General features: G+C 44.1%; 1 protein-coding gene across 1 annotated transcript in view; it reads left to right on the top strand.

Annotated features, from left to right (window-relative positions):
* The window catches only part of AGK (acylglycerol kinase), a 43,956-nt gene extending 26,948 nt beyond the window's left edge, over positions 1-17,008 (top strand). Inside the window, exons 11-15 of the mRNA XM_050896698.1 lie at positions 80-227; positions 1,110-1,207; positions 3,492-3,562; positions 14,842-14,926; positions 16,673-17,008. Coding sequence (XP_050752655.1) covers positions 80-227; positions 1,110-1,207; positions 3,492-3,562; positions 14,842-14,926; positions 16,673-16,810 — 540 coding nt within the window. The 3' untranslated portion in view covers positions 16,811-17,008. The remainder of the gene's footprint in view (positions 1-79; positions 228-1,109; positions 1,208-3,491; positions 3,563-14,841; positions 14,927-16,672) is intronic.
* The last annotated feature ends 79 nt before the right edge of the window (positions 17,009-17,087 follow it).

Raw genomic sequence — 17,087 nt, 5'->3', positions numbered from 1 at the left:
AGGACTAAACAGAATAAACAGGTAGGTGCTAAACAAAAGGCCCTTTATCTGCTGTCTTTCCTTTCCATGTAAATGCAAGGAATGGCCTCGGAAACATCAGGCTGCTCTCGTGTATCTGGGTCCAACTGAGAGACCTCCAGAAGAGCCAGAGGAGAAACCATCCAGACCTCCTTTGTATGTGAGGCTTTACAGACGACTTCGGTTATACTGGTCATCTCCTCCAAAAGGTGGGGGGCTCACAGTTGCTTGCCATTGCTATGGAAGCCTCCATAGGTGATACTTGGCACTTATGGGCGAGCTGCTTGAAATCTTCCTCCTGTAGAATGGCTTCTTAGTGAGCTGGCGAGAGAGGAGCAGCCCTTCTTTTCCAAGGTGGGGGGAGTTGCTGACACAGAGCAACAAATGTTACCTAAAATAGAACAATAAAACTTGGGCCATGCAGAAGCCTTAAGTTTCTCTTAGTACATTAAATTTCTTTCTGTACCATAAATTTTCTTCTGTGTGCTCTGTGAGCCTCTCTTGGGTTGGGTTGTTAGCTAGGCAGTGCATGTAGCAGACTGCAGAAGGAAGGGGAGTGTATATTTTGCGCAATCTGGTGTGAGGCAAAGTCCTTCTCATTCCTTCTTGGCTAGAAGCTAAATCACTAGAGGTGATTTAGACAGAAGCATGAACTAAATGACCTCTGTATGAGAACTGAACTGTGGAGTTTCCTCCTATAAAAAAATACATCTTACCACAGCATCCTGAATATTGGTTTCCTCTTTTTTTGGTAGCAGCGCTTCATGTGTTTTCTAAATGTTCCTGTGATACTAGCCCAGGAGATCTGTTAATCCCTGGGCATAAGGACTTGCAGAGCTGCCATGTAATCTGCTTGATAGTCTTTCCTGCTACTGTGTGAATGCTGGTGGTGTTTTTTTCTTTCCTTCAGTACTCCCAAGCTCCCTTTTCCTTTTTTAAGATTTTGATGTTTGAAAGAAACAAAGCTAGTGGTTACAATGGGTCAGAGTGATTTTTGGGGCTGGCATTGATGTTTTATGCCTCATAGCACTGAAATGATGATCTGTGTAATTAAATTCCACTTAATGGTATCTCCTCGTCTTGATTCGCAGAAATCCCCCAGGAGGTAACCCCGGAGGACTGGGAAGAACTGAAGCTATCCACCATTGAGCTTTCCATTGCGACTCGGAACAGGCAGCTTGATCTGACAGTAAGACCATAGTTTAACTGGATTCCAAATGCTGCCTGCCCACACGGTTTTCCTTTCTTGCTAAACTCCCATTCTTGTGTCTATATAAATAAAACTTACTACCCCATGCAAGGAGGGGCCCATGACTGAATCCAGGAATGGGCAAGTTTCAGAGCCAGCGTAAAAGCACTGGAGACCCATGTAAAACCGGGATGCAGTGGGATCAGGAAGAATTTGTACAATGAGAAGGTTTCACTAGCCAAACAGAAGCTTTAGGATTGCCCAGGAGAAAACAAAGCATCAAAATAGGCACTCCTTTCCTTCTTGACCCATGGGAGAGTGATTCTCATTTATCAGCTGGTGCTGGAAGGAAGCAGAGCCTGAATGTCTGCCTGCAGTTGTGGCTTTTTCTCTCTCTTTTGGCTTGCAGAGCAAAGAGTTAAAAAGAACTGGGACTGGAGAAAGGACAGGGGCTACACTGAATTGAAGGACAGGAAATGCAGGTGGTTGTGGAAGAGTAGAACCAAGGGAGCAAGGGAACTGTTCCTGTCATAACATTCTTAGCATGCTCATGCTGTTCACTCACTGTTTTAAAACCTGTCTTTGGCTTATCTCTGTGTTTTGGTGCAATTTTATTGCTGTGAAAGCTATTTGGATAGATGTCAGTCTTCAATTTTACTGGAAAATGCTCACACAGTGATCCTGAACTGGTGAGCTGCTCTTCATGTCTTCCTCATGGCTGCAGGAAACCACTGCCACTACACCCAGATTAACAGATGTTGAACTTACTGCAACATGTTTCTTGCTCAGAATTCAGGGTCTTTAAGAACCTGAAAAGTTGTGTTATATTGATATGTTATCTCTGTAGGATCAGACAAAAAAAAAACCCAGGCAAATCTAGTCTTAAAATTTCCTCCAGTTTTCTTCTTAGAATGTGCCACATAAATTTTAGTTTCTTCTTCATCAGTGGCTCATGATTTGGACCACCAGTGTCCTAGTAATGGTAGAAGCTAGACAGAGACTAGTATTTGGGTATTTGGTTTTTTAGTCATTTCTAGATGGCACTTGAACAGAACAGTTTTGGTCGCTGAACTGGATTGGAGTCAGTGATGTAAAGTGAAAACAGACCTACCAAGAACTGAAAAAGTATCTCATTGCCACAGACTAGCCCTTATGTCCTTTTCTGTTTGTTTGTTTGTTTGTTTGTTTTCTTCTCTCCTTTATGCCTTCAAGATGCACTTTAATACTGGTATGGAAAAAGAAGTGATGTCGGTTTCTCAGGTCTCTTGCATAGCCTAGAGAAATGGACAAGTTTATGTTAGGGCAGTTGTACTTTTCTGTTTCTAGAACTGGAAGTATCTTGGTACTGCATCTTTTTTTCTACAGATGTGGACCCCTTATAACTGCTTTTAACTCCCGCTCTTGAAGCCATTGTCCCTGTAGTTATCAAAGCTGAACAACAGCCCTCTCGAATCAATACCAGGGCATATCTGCTGAGTATTGTCAGCCACTCCTGGTCTTTCTGTCTCACCTCAGATTCATGGCTAGGCTGTCCTGTTGAAGAGAAGCTGATAAAGCCATACAGGTGCAGCTCAGACAGTGCCAAGCCTACCTCTGCAGATACAGCAAAGAAATAAAACAAGTTATACTAATAGATGCATTTATTTTTACTTTTGTCATTTTGATTGCATCTGCACTAGGACTTCTGCCAGGACAGAAATGTTAAAATAAAATAAACAAATAAAAAATGAATTGCATCTTAATCAAAGTTGCTTTTCCGGCAAAAGCTTTACTGTATACTTGGTTTAAGGGCAGGCTGTAAACAGACGAGAAGCTAAGTAAGGAGTTTAAAGGAATGATATCAAGAACACTTCGACTTCTAATTTGTACTGTTTAAAATTCTCTTACTGTAGTGTTTGGTGAACAAATGTTGCATAATTGTACTATTGCTTAAATTCCTGAAAGACCCATTGATTAGAAATCTTTGTGAACAGAAGTAAACCCAAGTGATCTGCTATTACTCTCTTTAGTAAGTGTGTGAAATGTAACAAGAAGCCAAATGTGTGAATCATTATTTCACTTGTTGTGGTATTTATTGTTGAATAGTCATCAGTGAGAAATTACTATCTCTAATTTATAATCCGAATCTCAAGTTGAGAGTGGAAACAAGCATGAAATGCAGAAATGCATCTCCTGCCTCCTTTTGTGGGACAAAGGACTGGGCATTTTGTGAACATATTGCAGTATCACGGGTGTGGCATTTTGAAATGTTAACTGCTTGATTTCTGAATCTTTTTTTGCATAGCGCACTGAAGACTTCATGGATATCTGCATTGAAGCAGATACTGTCAGCAAAGGACAGTTTGTAAACAGAGGGTGAGTATGGGAAGGCTGCAAAAAGATGACAATCTCTGCATGAGTCGGAACACTAATTCTGAGAAGCGTGCTGTTTTTCTCTGATCTTGTGCTGCAAAATTCAGAAGCAGAGGACTGCAAAGGACACCAGTCAGTAATGCTTCATGAGGATTACTGATTTTGTTCTTTAAAATTCTTACTAATTTTCTCTTTCTGGAAACAAGGCAGAGCAGTCTACCTGGAATTCTTCCTAGCTTCTGAGTTTGCCATACCTTTCATCTTTTTCCTCATTGGTATTGATCGGTGCTACTTGGATAATACAGTCATAACTGAGTTTTATAGACAGCCGTACAGACTTATCCCCAGAATCTTTTAGCCCTAGTTGCTCAGTGGATTGAGAGGCGGGTCACAGAGCTGATATGTTTGTACTAGAGGTACCTGGAATTTTTGAACTCTGATGAGACAGGCCCTGCTTCTAAGTGAAGAGCTCCCTTGTCTCAATAACTCTTGTGAGAAATTAGGTCTGAGCTGAAAGAACTTTTGGAAGATGTGAATTTAAACAGGAACTTTAAGCAAACATATTGGTGTTGCTTGTATGTGGAGTAAGAGGGCTGCAGGTATGAAGAAGCAGCATGTAGAGAAAAAGTGAACATGTATTGCTTCCTTTGTGCTTGGAATGTTGTCTTGTTCCTCCTGCTCTCACCAGACACAAATCTGAGCTGCTTTTTCCAGCTCCTCCATACAGTCCCACTAGCAAATACATTGCATCTTCAGTGCAGTATTTAACAGCAACAGATTTTCCTACTAAATCCAGGGGTGCTCTTTGCATGTTACGTTATTTGCTAATACTGTTTTCTAGTCTTAGAGCTCCCTCTAGTGAAATCCATGGAAAGATTTCAACACAGTTTTACCTGCTTGTCATCACCCTAATAATTCCTGCATGTATGTCCTATTTATGATACTAATAGCAGCAGCAGGCCCCTTATTTGAACATCCCACGAGCCTTAGTGGGTATAGGCTCTTCTGACCTATGCATACACAGTAGGTCAGGTTACCACCTGCAAATACTTTTAAATTGCATGAGCCATGTGGACCATAGGTTGCTTGGGACTGAAATCTTTGCTTTGAAGGCTGCAGAAGGAAAGGAGGAGGAGGTTTTCCCGTTAGCAGCAAGAGGAATCTGGCCTCTTAAAGGAGGGAGACAAAGGAGATGCTATACTGGGTTCTTGGACACTTTGATAGCAGAAAAAATGTGGATGAATTTGTGTGATTTAAGGGAGGGGTATTCAAATGTACACCCACTGTAAAGAATGCCTCCCATGTGGACTGGACATGCTTTACACAGTAGTATGTCACATTTTCTGATTGCAATTACACTGTCATGCAGAAAAAGCCTGTGATGAAAGTTAACATGCCCTGCTGGCTAGAGCTAATTAGAGGCAATACAAAAAGCTTTGAGCTGCTGTTCAAGCAAAGTTCAAAGAAACAAGCTCTTTTGATTAAATAGTGCCCAAAAGTCTGTAGGTAACAAAGAAAGAGAAGGAGGGGTGTTTGGGGTGGGGGAGCAGCGGGAGGGACTGGTTAGTCCTACAGAGAGGAGTCAGAACAGAAAAAATGTGCCCTGTTTTTGCAAGGCAAAATCAGGGTCTTCAGAGCAGCTCTCCCCACTGCACAATGCCCTTTGGCAGCTAGGTTTGAATCAAGCCTGTTATTAGAAGCTCCCCATTGCCTAACACCAACAGAGTTTGTCTTTGGAAATGTGTGAAGAATCCCTTTCTTTTTTCTTCTTTTTTAATGCATAGTTTTAAACTCCACCAGAATTTTGGGGGTTGAAAAGGTTTTTAGGGAAAATACCTTATCAGTGCAGGTATCAAGGTTTTTTTTTATATTGAAGAGGGCACCAACACGAGCTGATCAGAACTGATGGATCACACAAAGGAAACCACGCATCCAGTGGGGAAACTACCATGCAGGCTCAGGCAGTGTGTGGCGGGGGCGGGGGGGGTGTAGGGAGGTGCGTCAGAGTGCTGGTCAGCAACTGCTGTTGGATTTCAAAGGAAGGAGTAGGTCATCCCAGGTGTATAAAAGTGCCCTCCGGCTGTGGATCAGATTTGTGTGAACAAGAGCATCTGCAGCAGGGGTAGAGCTGATGTTTAAGATAAGGTGGGGGAAGAACAGGTGGGTACACTGTAGTGCTTACTAAGAAGTGCTGGAGGGAAGGAGAGCAGGGATGGAAAGTGTAGCGCTGGTAATCCACATCCTGGTAGCCAGCTTAGATTCTGTATATGAAAGCATGGAGAGCTGTCACTCCAGGGCATGAATACAGTTACCAGCTATGGTGCAGAAGACTGATTTTTTCAGTTAGAGAATCTTGCTCTGAATCATTTAGCATTGGCTGCTTCTGGAGATGAAAACTAGATTAAAATTGTGTGTGTTATCTGCAGTAGGTGTTGTGGTTCTCTCTCTGCCTGTATTTTTGTGATTCAGCATATGGAGTGGGATAAAACAATCAATTGAAACTGTTGCTGTTAGGCTTTGGTCTTGCTCCTGTTTCACTTTGCTGTCTTGTCTTGAGTAAGGAGCAGAATCAAATGGAAATGATTTCTGATCCTCTTATACTGGGTCACTAGAGAGGCAATCACTGCATGTGGAGTTCTGTCTATTTGCTTCTACCAGCGTTCTCCTTTGACTGATCTTTAGTTCCATGTCTTGTCTCTTTTGAGATTACCTTGACCGCCTAATTGCATCTATACAGAGGCTCATTTACCTTCATGGACTGTCATGGTTTAGCCCCAGCCAGCAACTAAGCACCACGCAGCTGCTCCCTCGCTCCTCCCCCCTCCCAGTGGGATGGGGAGGAGAATTGGGAAAAAAAAGGTAAAACTCGTGGCTTGAGATAAGAACGGTTTAATAACTAAAGTAAAATATAACACTAACAACAATAATAATGAAATAATAATTGTAATGAAAAGGAATATAACAAAAAAAGGGGGGAAAAAAAGGAAAAAAAAAAAACCTCAAGGGAAAAAACAGCCAGTGATGCACAATGCTGTTGCTCACCACCCGGTGATAGATGCCTGAGCAGCAATCTGCCCCTCCCAGCCAACTCCCCCCAGTTTATATACTGGGCATGATGTCCTATGGTGTGGAATATCCCTTTGGCTAGTTCGGGTCAGCTGTCCTGGCTATACTCTCTCCCAGCTTCTTGCACACCTGCTTGCTGGCAGAGCATGGGAAACTGAAAAGTCCTTGGCTTAAGATAAGCGCTACTTAGCAACAACTAAAACATGAGAGTGTTATCAATATTATTCTCACACTAAATCCAAAACCCAGCACTGTACCAGCTACTAAGAAGAAAATTAACTCTATCCCAGCCAAAACCAGGACATGAACCAAAAAATTCTACTTGCTCACCAGAGTGCAATATGTAGGACCTTATATGTTAAACTTCAAGCAGGTTAAACTTTAAGCGGGGAATCTTGCTGCTTGTTTGTACAGCACTGTATAAACTGACAGTATTGCATGCCATAAATGATTTATAATTTATATTGCCAGGAGGATGTTTAATTCCCTCACATTCACTCATTAATCTTTTAGTATATACATATTTGATTAAAATCAAACTTTCCACAGTTAATACTGCTTCCGTCCTTCCCTGCCCTTTCCTTTGGTATCTTAGCTTTTCTTCCTTTGTCTTTGATTGTCATCTCCTGTTTCAACCCTCTCTTCTCATGTTCTTTCTCTGGGATTTTCTGTGATTTTAAGAGGAACTTGCATTCCTCAGGGCATAGAAGGCTTGGTGTATAGGGAGTTTGTGACATGTTTTTGTGACTTCTTTTCCTGGGCAATATTTAAATACACTCTTCTTTCATATCAGTCTACAGAACAGACAGAAAAGTTGGGAACAGCTGGCATTGCCTGTCAGAGGAATATCTGTGGTAATTCTGCCGTGCTTGAGAGCTGTGATATATTAATGCTGTAACTCTCTGCTGTCCCCTTTGCTATTTGTGTGTTGCTGTCTGGCTGGACAGGGGCCCAAACTGAGGGGTTACTGCCTGCGGTGAGGTGTACCCTTCGTTAAAGGTCAGCCAAAAGGTTATGTGTGTTTTCAGTCAGGAGGCCAGAGGTAGGTCAGCGTACCCAAGAGCTTGTGCTTACTCTGCAGCAGCACACGGTGGTGAAAGGAATTGCAACACGCTATTCTTTAACAGTTGATCCAGTGACAGGACAGCAACCTAAGTCTTTAAAAAGACCACATGGCACTTGCACCACCAGCTTTCTAAGACAGGTAGCTGCCTTCTATGTGCTCCCATTTGACATCCACGGAAGTAAGAAAGTAGCATATCTCTAAGTACAGTATGTAAATAAGAATCTCACAGACACCAGAGAGAGTGAGTAACTGACAAAAATGGATATATTATTTGGAATGGATAAAATGATGATGTTCTGGGGGTTTCTTCACAAGAATGATATAAAAGCAGCTGGGAAGAAACATAATGCTCTCACTGGTGTTGATGTGAGAAGAGGGGGGTTTTTTTGTTTGTTTCATTTTTAGATGGTAATTTAGTAGTTCAATATAACTATAATTCTATCAGTTTTTTTGGCTTAGGGTTTTTAGGTTGCTGGTAAGTTATGTGGGTGCATGGGTGTCGTGGTTTAACCCCAGCCAGCAACTAAGTACCACGTAGCTGCTCACCCCTCCCCCCTCCCAGTGGGATGGGGAGGAGGATTGGGGAAAAAAGTAAAAGTCCTGGGTTGAGATAAGAGCAGTTTAATAACTAAAGTAAAATTAAATATAATACTAACAATAATAATAATAATAGTAATGAAAAGGAATATAACAAAAAAAAAAGAGAAATAAAACCCAAGAAAAGACAACTGATGCACAATTCAGTTGCTCACCACCCGCTGACCAATGCCCGAGCAGCGATCCGCCCCTCCCAGCCAACTCCCCCCAGTTTATATACTGAGCATGACGTTCTATGGTATGGAACATCCCTTTGGCTAGTTCAGGTCAGCTATCCTGGCCATGCTCCGTCCCAGCTTCTTGTACACCTGCTCGCTGGCAGAGCATGGGAAACTGAAAAATCCTTACCTTAGGATAAGTGCTACTTAGCAACAACTAAAACATCAGAGTGTTATCAACATTATTCTCACACTAAATCCAAAACACAGCACTGTACCAGCTACCAAGAAGAAAATTAATTCTATCCCAGCTGAAACCAGGACAATATCCACTCCTTATTCTGTAGCATTTACGTCATGCCCAGATCCCACACTTTCCGATACATTTCCGATTAATCACCACCACTTTTCCTGTCTTTTAATATATACACACAGATATCATTCCCGCAGTCTATGGGCCATCTCTATCAAACGTCTGTTGAGTTCATTCAGTCCATGACTTTGGGCTCCATCTGTCATAACAGTCTGCCTGGGCAGGAGGGATGGTGTGAAGTCCGCTCAGTCAGCAGAACAGGATGGGGCTTTGATGCGGTGCAGCAGGCGGATGACATTGGGCGCAGCAGGAGGATGGTGTGTAGCGTTGGATTGTTGCATGCTGAAGTCAGTCCTGGTTCCATCACTACTGCGCTTCGCTCGGTTTTATCAAAGTTCTTTCTTCACTAATCTAAGTGATTCTTACTGTAATACCATTCATATAGCATATAACAATTATAGTAGTGATGACATACAGTGGCAGAACTATATAGCAATCAACATCATACAATTTAATCTATTGGCTATTCTCACCTAAAATCAAATCCCCTTGAGGCACACATAGGACTTGCCCATCCTTCCGCATCACCCACCAAGTGCATCCAGGTCCTTGAGCAAAAGCAATCCCACGAATGGGTTTGCCTTTGCCTGAGGCAGGAGTAACCCAGACTGTTTTCCCTAGCATATTTTTTATGTGCACTACAGGAACTTTATCCCCTTTTACAGTATGTAAAAGTTCTGATTGGGCAGGACCAGCTCGATTGACAGATCCTCTAGTGTTGACTAACCAGGTGGTCTTTGCTAAATGTGTATCCCAGTGTTTGAAGGTCCCACCCCCCATTGCTCTCAATGTAGTTTTTAACAATCCGTTGTATCGCTCGATTTTCCCAGAGGCTGGTGCATGATAGGGGATGTGATACACCCACTCGATGCCATGCTCTTTGTCGCAGGTGTCTATGAGGTTGTTCCGGAAGTGAGTCCCGTTGTCTGACTCTGTTCTTTCTGGGGTGCCATGTCGCCATAAGACTTGTTTTTCAAGGCCCAGGATAGTGTTCCAGGCAGTGGCATGGGGCACGGGATATGTTTCCAGCCATCCGGTCGCTGCTTCCACCATTGTAAGCACATGGCGCTTGCCTTGGCGGATTTGTGGGAGTGTGATACAGTCAATCTGCCAGGCCTCCCTATATTTATATTTCAGCTATCGTCCTCCATGCCACAGAGACCTTAACCGCTTGGTTTGCTTGATTGCAGCGCATGTTTCACATTCATGGATAACCTGTGCGATAGTGTCCATGGTCAGGTCCACCCCTCGATCACGAGCCCATCTATATGTTGCATCTCTTCCCTCATGGCCTGAGGTGTCATGGGCCCACCAAGCCATAAATAATTCACCCTTATGTTGCCAATACAGATCTACCTGAGCCACTTCAATCCTAGCAGCCTTGTCTACCTGTTGGTTGTTTTGATGTTGTTCAGTGGTCCAACTCTTAGGTACGTGGGCATCTACATGATGTACTTTCACAACCAGGTTCTTGAGGTATAGCGAGCCTCGGATCCTCGATATCCCTGACTTCAAAACCCTAGGGGTTGACCTTGGGTCTCCCTGGGTGCTTTCTGCCAGAGACTCCACATAGGGCCGTTCTCCCCGGCTGCGGTATGGAGCACATTTTAACATCTTGCGCTGCCCGGACTGGCCCAATTCTACTGCATGAACAACCTCCCATTTAATTTGTTCAAAGGCTTGTTGTTGCTCAGGGCTCCATTTAAAATCGTTCTTCTTCCAAGTCGCTTGATAGAGAGGGCTTACAATCAGACTGTAATTTGGAATATGCATTCTCCAAAAACCCACAATGCCTAAGAAAGCTTGCATTTCCATTTTACTAGTTGGTGGAGACATAGCTGCTACTTTGTTGATCGCATCCATTGGGATGTGATGACGTCCATCTTGCCATTTTATTCCTAAAACCAGAATCTCCTGTGCAGGTCCCTTCACCTTACTTTGGTTTATGGCAAAACCGGCCTTCAGAAGGATTTGAATTATTTTCTTCCCTTTCTCAAAAACTTCTTCTGCTGTGTTGCCCCATACGATGATGTCATCAATGTACTGCAGGTGTTCTGGAGCTTCACCCTTTTCCAGTGCATTCTGGATTAGTCCATGGCAAATGGTGGGGCTGTCTTTCCACCCCTGGGGCAGTCGATTCCAGGTGTACTGGACGTCCCTCCAAGTGAAAGCGAACTGTGGCTGGCACTCTGCTGCTAAAGGGATTGAGAAAAATGCATTAGCGATATCAGTTGTAGCATACCACTTGGCTGCCTTTGACTCCAATTCGTGTTGAAGTTCTAGCCTGTCTGGCATGGCAGCACTCAGCGGTGGCGTGACTTCATTCAGGCCACGATGGTCTACTGTTAGTCTCCATTCTCCGTTAGACTTTTGCACTGGCCATACGGGACTGTGAAAAGGTGAGCGAGTTCTGCTGATCACTGCTTGGCTCTCCAGTCGACGAATCGGCGTATGGATGGGAATCAGGGAGTCTCGGTTGGTGTGATACTGCTGCCGGTGCACCGTTGTGGTAGCGATTGGCACCTGTTGTTCTTCGACCCTCAGCAACCCCACAACCGAAGGGTCCTCCGAGAGACCAGGCAAGGTGGACAACTGTTCAATTTCCTCCATCTCCAAGGCAGCTATACCAAAGGCCCACCGGTACCCTTTTGGGTCCTTGAAATACCCTCTCCTGAGATAGTCTATGCCAAGGATGCATGGAGCCTCTGGGCCAGTCACAACGGGGTGTTTCTGCCACTCATTCCCAGTTAGGCTTATTTCAGCCTCCAATACAGTTAGCTGTTGGGACCCCCCTGTCACCCCAGAAATACAGATGGGTTCTACCCCTTTATAGCTTGATGGCATTAGGGTACACTGTGCACTGGTATCTACTAGAGCCTTATACTCCTGTGGGTCTGATGTGCCAGGCCATCGGATCCACACAGTCCAAAAAATGCAGCTGTCCCTCTCCTCCACCTGGCTGGAGGCAGGGCCCCTCTAGTCCTGGTCATAGGATCCTCCACTCACTTCTTCTAAAAATGGATTAGAATTCTTAGAATTCCTTCTCATAGGATCAGGAGTTAGATTAGCCCTTTCACTCCATCTGGCACACCGCTCACACTGCTCACCGGAGACTGGAGCAGCAATTTTCCTGGAAGAACTCCCATTTGTGATCATTTTTCCTTGCAATTCACGTACCCGTGCATCTAGAACCGAGGTAGGTTTTCCATCCCACTTCCTCATGTCCTCTCCATGTTCACACAGGTAAAACCACAGGGTACCCCGTGGTGTGTACCTTGTATCTCCTCTCTCTTGCCCAGAGGAATGCCTGCTCCTCATAGCTGAGATACTGGTCTGTACAGGTGGGAGGCCGAACTTATCCTCACATTGCTGGAACTCTCGGGACAGTTTCTCAGCTAGTATGTCTGGCAATTTCTCCACAGCCACGACGAGGGAGGAAGAGAGACTTCCTTCGTATTGCCGGAGTCGGTGAGCCAATTCATCCACTGTTGGTCCCTCTTTGTCTTTCCAGTCCATTAATGCCAATGCACTGGCATACGACAGTGGTGCGCTCCGTACAAACTTCTGCCACATGGGTTGTGTGCATTGGACTTCATCTGGATCTGTGGGTAACTGCACATTGTCTGGGTTGTAATAAACCATCTCCCGCACGGCTAATTCCCTCAAGTATTGGATACCTCTCTCCATGGTGGTCCACTTGCGTGGTTGACATACAACATCTTCCTTGAAGGCATACCTTTCCCTCACACCCAACAGAAGTCGCCTCCAGAGGCTGAGGGCTTGTGGCTTTTTCCCAATCGCCTTGTCAATGCCCCCTTCCCTAGAAAGGGATCCTAGCTGCTTGGCCTCCTTGCCCTCTATATGCAAGCTCCCAGCCCCGTTATCCCAGCATCGGAGCAGCCAGGTGATAATGTGCTCACCTGGATGACGGCTGAAATCTTTTCGCATCTCTCGCAGCTCACTCAGGGATAGGGATTGGGTGATTATCTCTTGTTCAGCTGCATCACCCATCACCAGGGTTTGAGTAGCCACAGTCGCAGGGGTTTGAGTGGCCGCAGTGCTTGTCAACGGGGTTTGAGTAGCCACAGTCGCAGGGGTTGGAGTAGCTGCAGTGCCTGTCGCCGGGGTTTGAGTAGCCGCAGTGCTTGTTGCGGGGATTAGAGAAGCCGCAGTGCTTATCACAAGGGTTTGAGTAGCTGCAGTGCTTGTCGCCGGGGTTTGAGTAGCCACAGTCGCAGGGGTTGGAGTAGCTGCAGTGCTTGTTGCCGGGGTTTGAGTAGCCGCAGTGCCTGTCACCAGGGTTTGAGTAGCCACAGTGCTTGTTGCAGGGATTAGAGCAGCTGCAGTGCTTGTCACCGGGGTCTGAGTCGCCACAGTACCTGTCACAGGGGTTGATCTCTGGGTGGTATTTTTAAACAGTCGTTTAACCCTGAACAAGACCTGAACCACATTCAGGAACATGCTGGTTCCTAGCAATAGGACCATGCTGAGTTCAACAACCCAAGGATATTCAAAATTTGCAAACTCCTCAAACGCTATTGTAATTAACCTGGCAGAGAAGGGGAAGGTGTGGGAAGATGTCTCCCTCATAGGTTGGCTCCCCGAGGAGAAAAGGTAAAAAGTGTAATTATTAATAGTCTCCAGGAGATGGCACCCGAAGTACGGAGATGTCTCCTCCATAGATTGGCTCTCCGAGGAGCAAAGGTAAAGGGTGTAATTATTAATAGTTTCCAATAGATGGCTCCCGAAGTACAGAGGTGACGGCAATGCTGAGTACAAATACCAGATTAGTTTCACGACCAGCACTTCTATCGTATCATAAGCCAGTGTTACAAACAACAACAATATGATAACTCTAGCCCAGTTCCCACAGGTGATAAACAGCACAACAGGGAGCATATACTGCAAGTAAGGTGTTACATAACGCAACTTTAAGAACAACCACACCAACTTTGAGAGCAAAAGAATCAACATTGTGACCAGTGACTATTAAACCAATACAATGAATACTTAAAACATTTTAACACGTTCTGATCAGATCTGTCGTTATCTCAACCCTTTGTGCCCCACGTTGGGCGCCAAAAGGACTGTCGTGGTTTAACCCCAGCCGGCAACTAAGCACCACGCAGCCGCTCCCCCCTCCCCCCTCCCAGTGGGATTGGGAGGAGGATTGGGGAAAAAAAATAAAAGTCCTGGGTTGAGATAAGAGCAGTTTAATAACTAAAGTAAAATAATACTAACAATAATAATAATAAAAATATTATAATAATAATAGTAGTAATGAAAAGTAATATAATGAAAAGAGAGAGAAATAAAACCCAAGAAAAGACAACTGATGCACAATGCAATTGCTCACCACCCACTGACCGATGCCTGAGCAGCGACCCGCCCCTCCTGGCCAACTCCCCCCAGTTTATATACTGTGCATGACGTTCTATGGTATGGAACATCCCTTTGGCTAGTTCAGGTCAGCTGTCCTGGCTATGCTCCCTCCCAACTTCTCGCACACCTGCTTGCTGGCAGAGCATGGGAAACTGAAAAATCCTTAACTTAGGATAAGCGCTACTTAGCAACAACTAAAACATGAGAGTGTTATCAATATTATTCTCACACTGAATCCAAAACACAGCACTGTACCAGCTACTAAGAAGAAAATTAACTCTATCCCAGCCAAAACTAGGACAATGAGATAGGAGATGGTAGTCATTGCAGGAATTGTACAGTTCAGCATGTAAGTGAGGAGCGCAAAACTGTGCTGTATGTTCAAATATACAAACCTGTATGCTCAGTGAGCCTCAGAGCAGAAGCTGGTTGGAGGCTGTCAGTGCGTACTGATATGTATTGACTGCAGCAGAACAGGGAAGGTCTTTTACTTTTTAAACACACAAATATTTGTATATATACAAAACCTCTAAGTTTACCAAATGCATAGTGATTTACCAACCCACAATGGCATATCATGCCTAAAGATGGCTGTTTCAGAGAGAAACATCTTACCTTACCTCTCTTTTGGTTTGAACAGAAGTCAAAAGATGCGTGATCCACATACGTGCCCTGAAGGGAGTCAGTGCATCCAAGCCAGCAGATGCATCTTGCAACTTCCAGAGGTGAGAAGCTGAGGAGGCTGGAAAACTCTGTCACTTTATTTCCTCATACCAGTTGATGCTGCACATTAAGAAATCCATACTCCAAATCTGGGAGGTTGATTACACTGCCAGTGAGACACTCAGTTAGTTCCTCAGTGCAGGAACTGAGTCCCTGGCCAGGAGACACTGGAATTTCCCAAGTGGTCTGTAAACCAGAGGGGGAGCTTCATTCTGCCAGTAAATAGTGGCAGACCTTTTATGTAGACAGTGGTCGTGGTTGTAAAGGGTCTTTTACTTGGGTGTATTGCATATGTACACCTTGTTCTCCTTAGTACTGAAGACATGTACATTTTACCCTAGAAGGGATTGTGCTGTAGAGAAGAAGATAAACGTTAGAAGCTTTATGGAGACCAAGGAGGGTGAGACAAGGCAGTGGGGCTCAGATCACTGTAGGGAAGTGTCTCAAAACTTTGAATAGATGAAGCTGAAAAAGAAGCCAAAACTGTGTCTGTCTATGTAATTTGTATTAGTCTTTTGTTGCCTCCTAGAAAGAAGAGGCTGTCATTACGGCCTTGGGGAGGATGGTTTCTTGTTTTTACAAGGATGTGAAATCAATCTCATAGATAATTTCTACCTTCAAGTGATCTATCATTCAGCAAAATAATTCCATATTAAGGGAGAACAGAACATGTCGAAAGGTGAAAAAATCTGTCTCTACCAAGTGAAAATCATGAATTATGATGTCATGATTAGGCAGCATCCTAATACTTGCATCAGACTCGTATCGTGGCCATTTTGTGATTCTGAAAGAATACTCTGGAGTGCTGGGCTAAGTACAGCTGAGCCATAAGTAAGGGTTGTGGTATAAAAGGAGCTGGTCATACTGCAGCTGCTGCTAAGATCTTCAGAGTATGTGCGCATGGCACAAAGCAGTGCTGTTTGACTCCTTGACCTAGCTCTGATGAAGGAACTGGAGGCAGCTCAGATGAGTCTCACCAGCTTTGCAGAGAAGCAGGATATGTTGATCCAGGTGGACTGCTGTACCTCTGACTTCCAGAACCTGTGCTCCTTTCTCTAATCTGTGCTGTTCTGGTGTACGAGTTCACTTGGAGCTAGTTTGAGTTTCCACGTAACGTAGCCCTACCTTAAGTCAAGTGCATGCAAAGCAGTCACCAAAATTGTTTAGGTAATGTCAACCTGCCATTTTGATGAATGGTTTTAATCATTGGTGACTTTATCAGCTTCAAAGAAAATGCTTAAGAAAATTCTACTGCTGAGTAATTACTGACCCCCGAATTACTTTGCATCTCACGTTTCAGATCAATATAGTAAAACAACACCAAAAGGTGTTTGTAACATGGATTTAATAGGAGTTATTTAACAGGCACTTCTGCAGATTAGCTTGTCTCACCACTGGCAGACCAAGATCTAAGTGCATATAATTGTAGTTCCAATAGCAAAGAATCCTTCAGTATAAACAATGTGGGTCATTAAAGCTCCCTAGCATTTAATTATCACCAATTAGCAACTAAGTGAGGTAACATCTTATGCAACAGAGTCTTAATATATTATGTGCAGTGAAGGATAGCTCTCACTGTGTTGTTGAGACCAAATGGGCTGGAAGGCATAGGGAGGGGTTCATCTTGGTTAAGACTCGGCTAAGTATTCAACTGTAGTCTATTAGTAATATCAGATATCAGTATTACAGCGTTGCTGAAATAATGTGTTTGATGTTTAACCCTGATCAGCACTGTTATCTGTACACAGGGCACTGAGGGATCTTTTGGCATTGATAATGAGGAGTATGAAGCTATGCCTGTGGAGGTGAAGCTATTACCCCGGAAACTCCGGTTCTTCTGTGATCCCAGAATGAGAGAGCAGATGCTCCATGCAGCAGTACAATGAGAATTCATGTCAAAGGGGCCAGTGTTTACCAGTCTTACAGGGTCTCTTCAAGGCATATGAAACCTCACTACCTTGATTAACCCCATCAGACTAATAAGCCATTTGGCTATTTTTATGCGCAAGTACTTCCGTTGGAAGTGGCTGATTTGGCTAGTCTCAAAGGGATTAAAAATGCAAATTAAAATTCTGAGAAATGCATGTTAACTTGATGGCATCTTTTTTCCCCCAAAAGAATCATCAGTGTTCCATTTACAGCACTGCAGGCTGAGTGCTGTGT

This window comes from Gymnogyps californianus, chromosome 1 (assembly GCF_018139145.2).
Source record: "Gymnogyps californianus isolate 813 chromosome 1, ASM1813914v2, whole genome shotgun sequence".
In the NCBI taxonomy this organism is placed as follows: Eukaryota; Metazoa; Chordata; class Aves; order Accipitriformes; family Cathartidae; genus Gymnogyps; species Gymnogyps californianus.
This window is presented reverse-complemented; position numbering and strand designations above follow the sequence as displayed.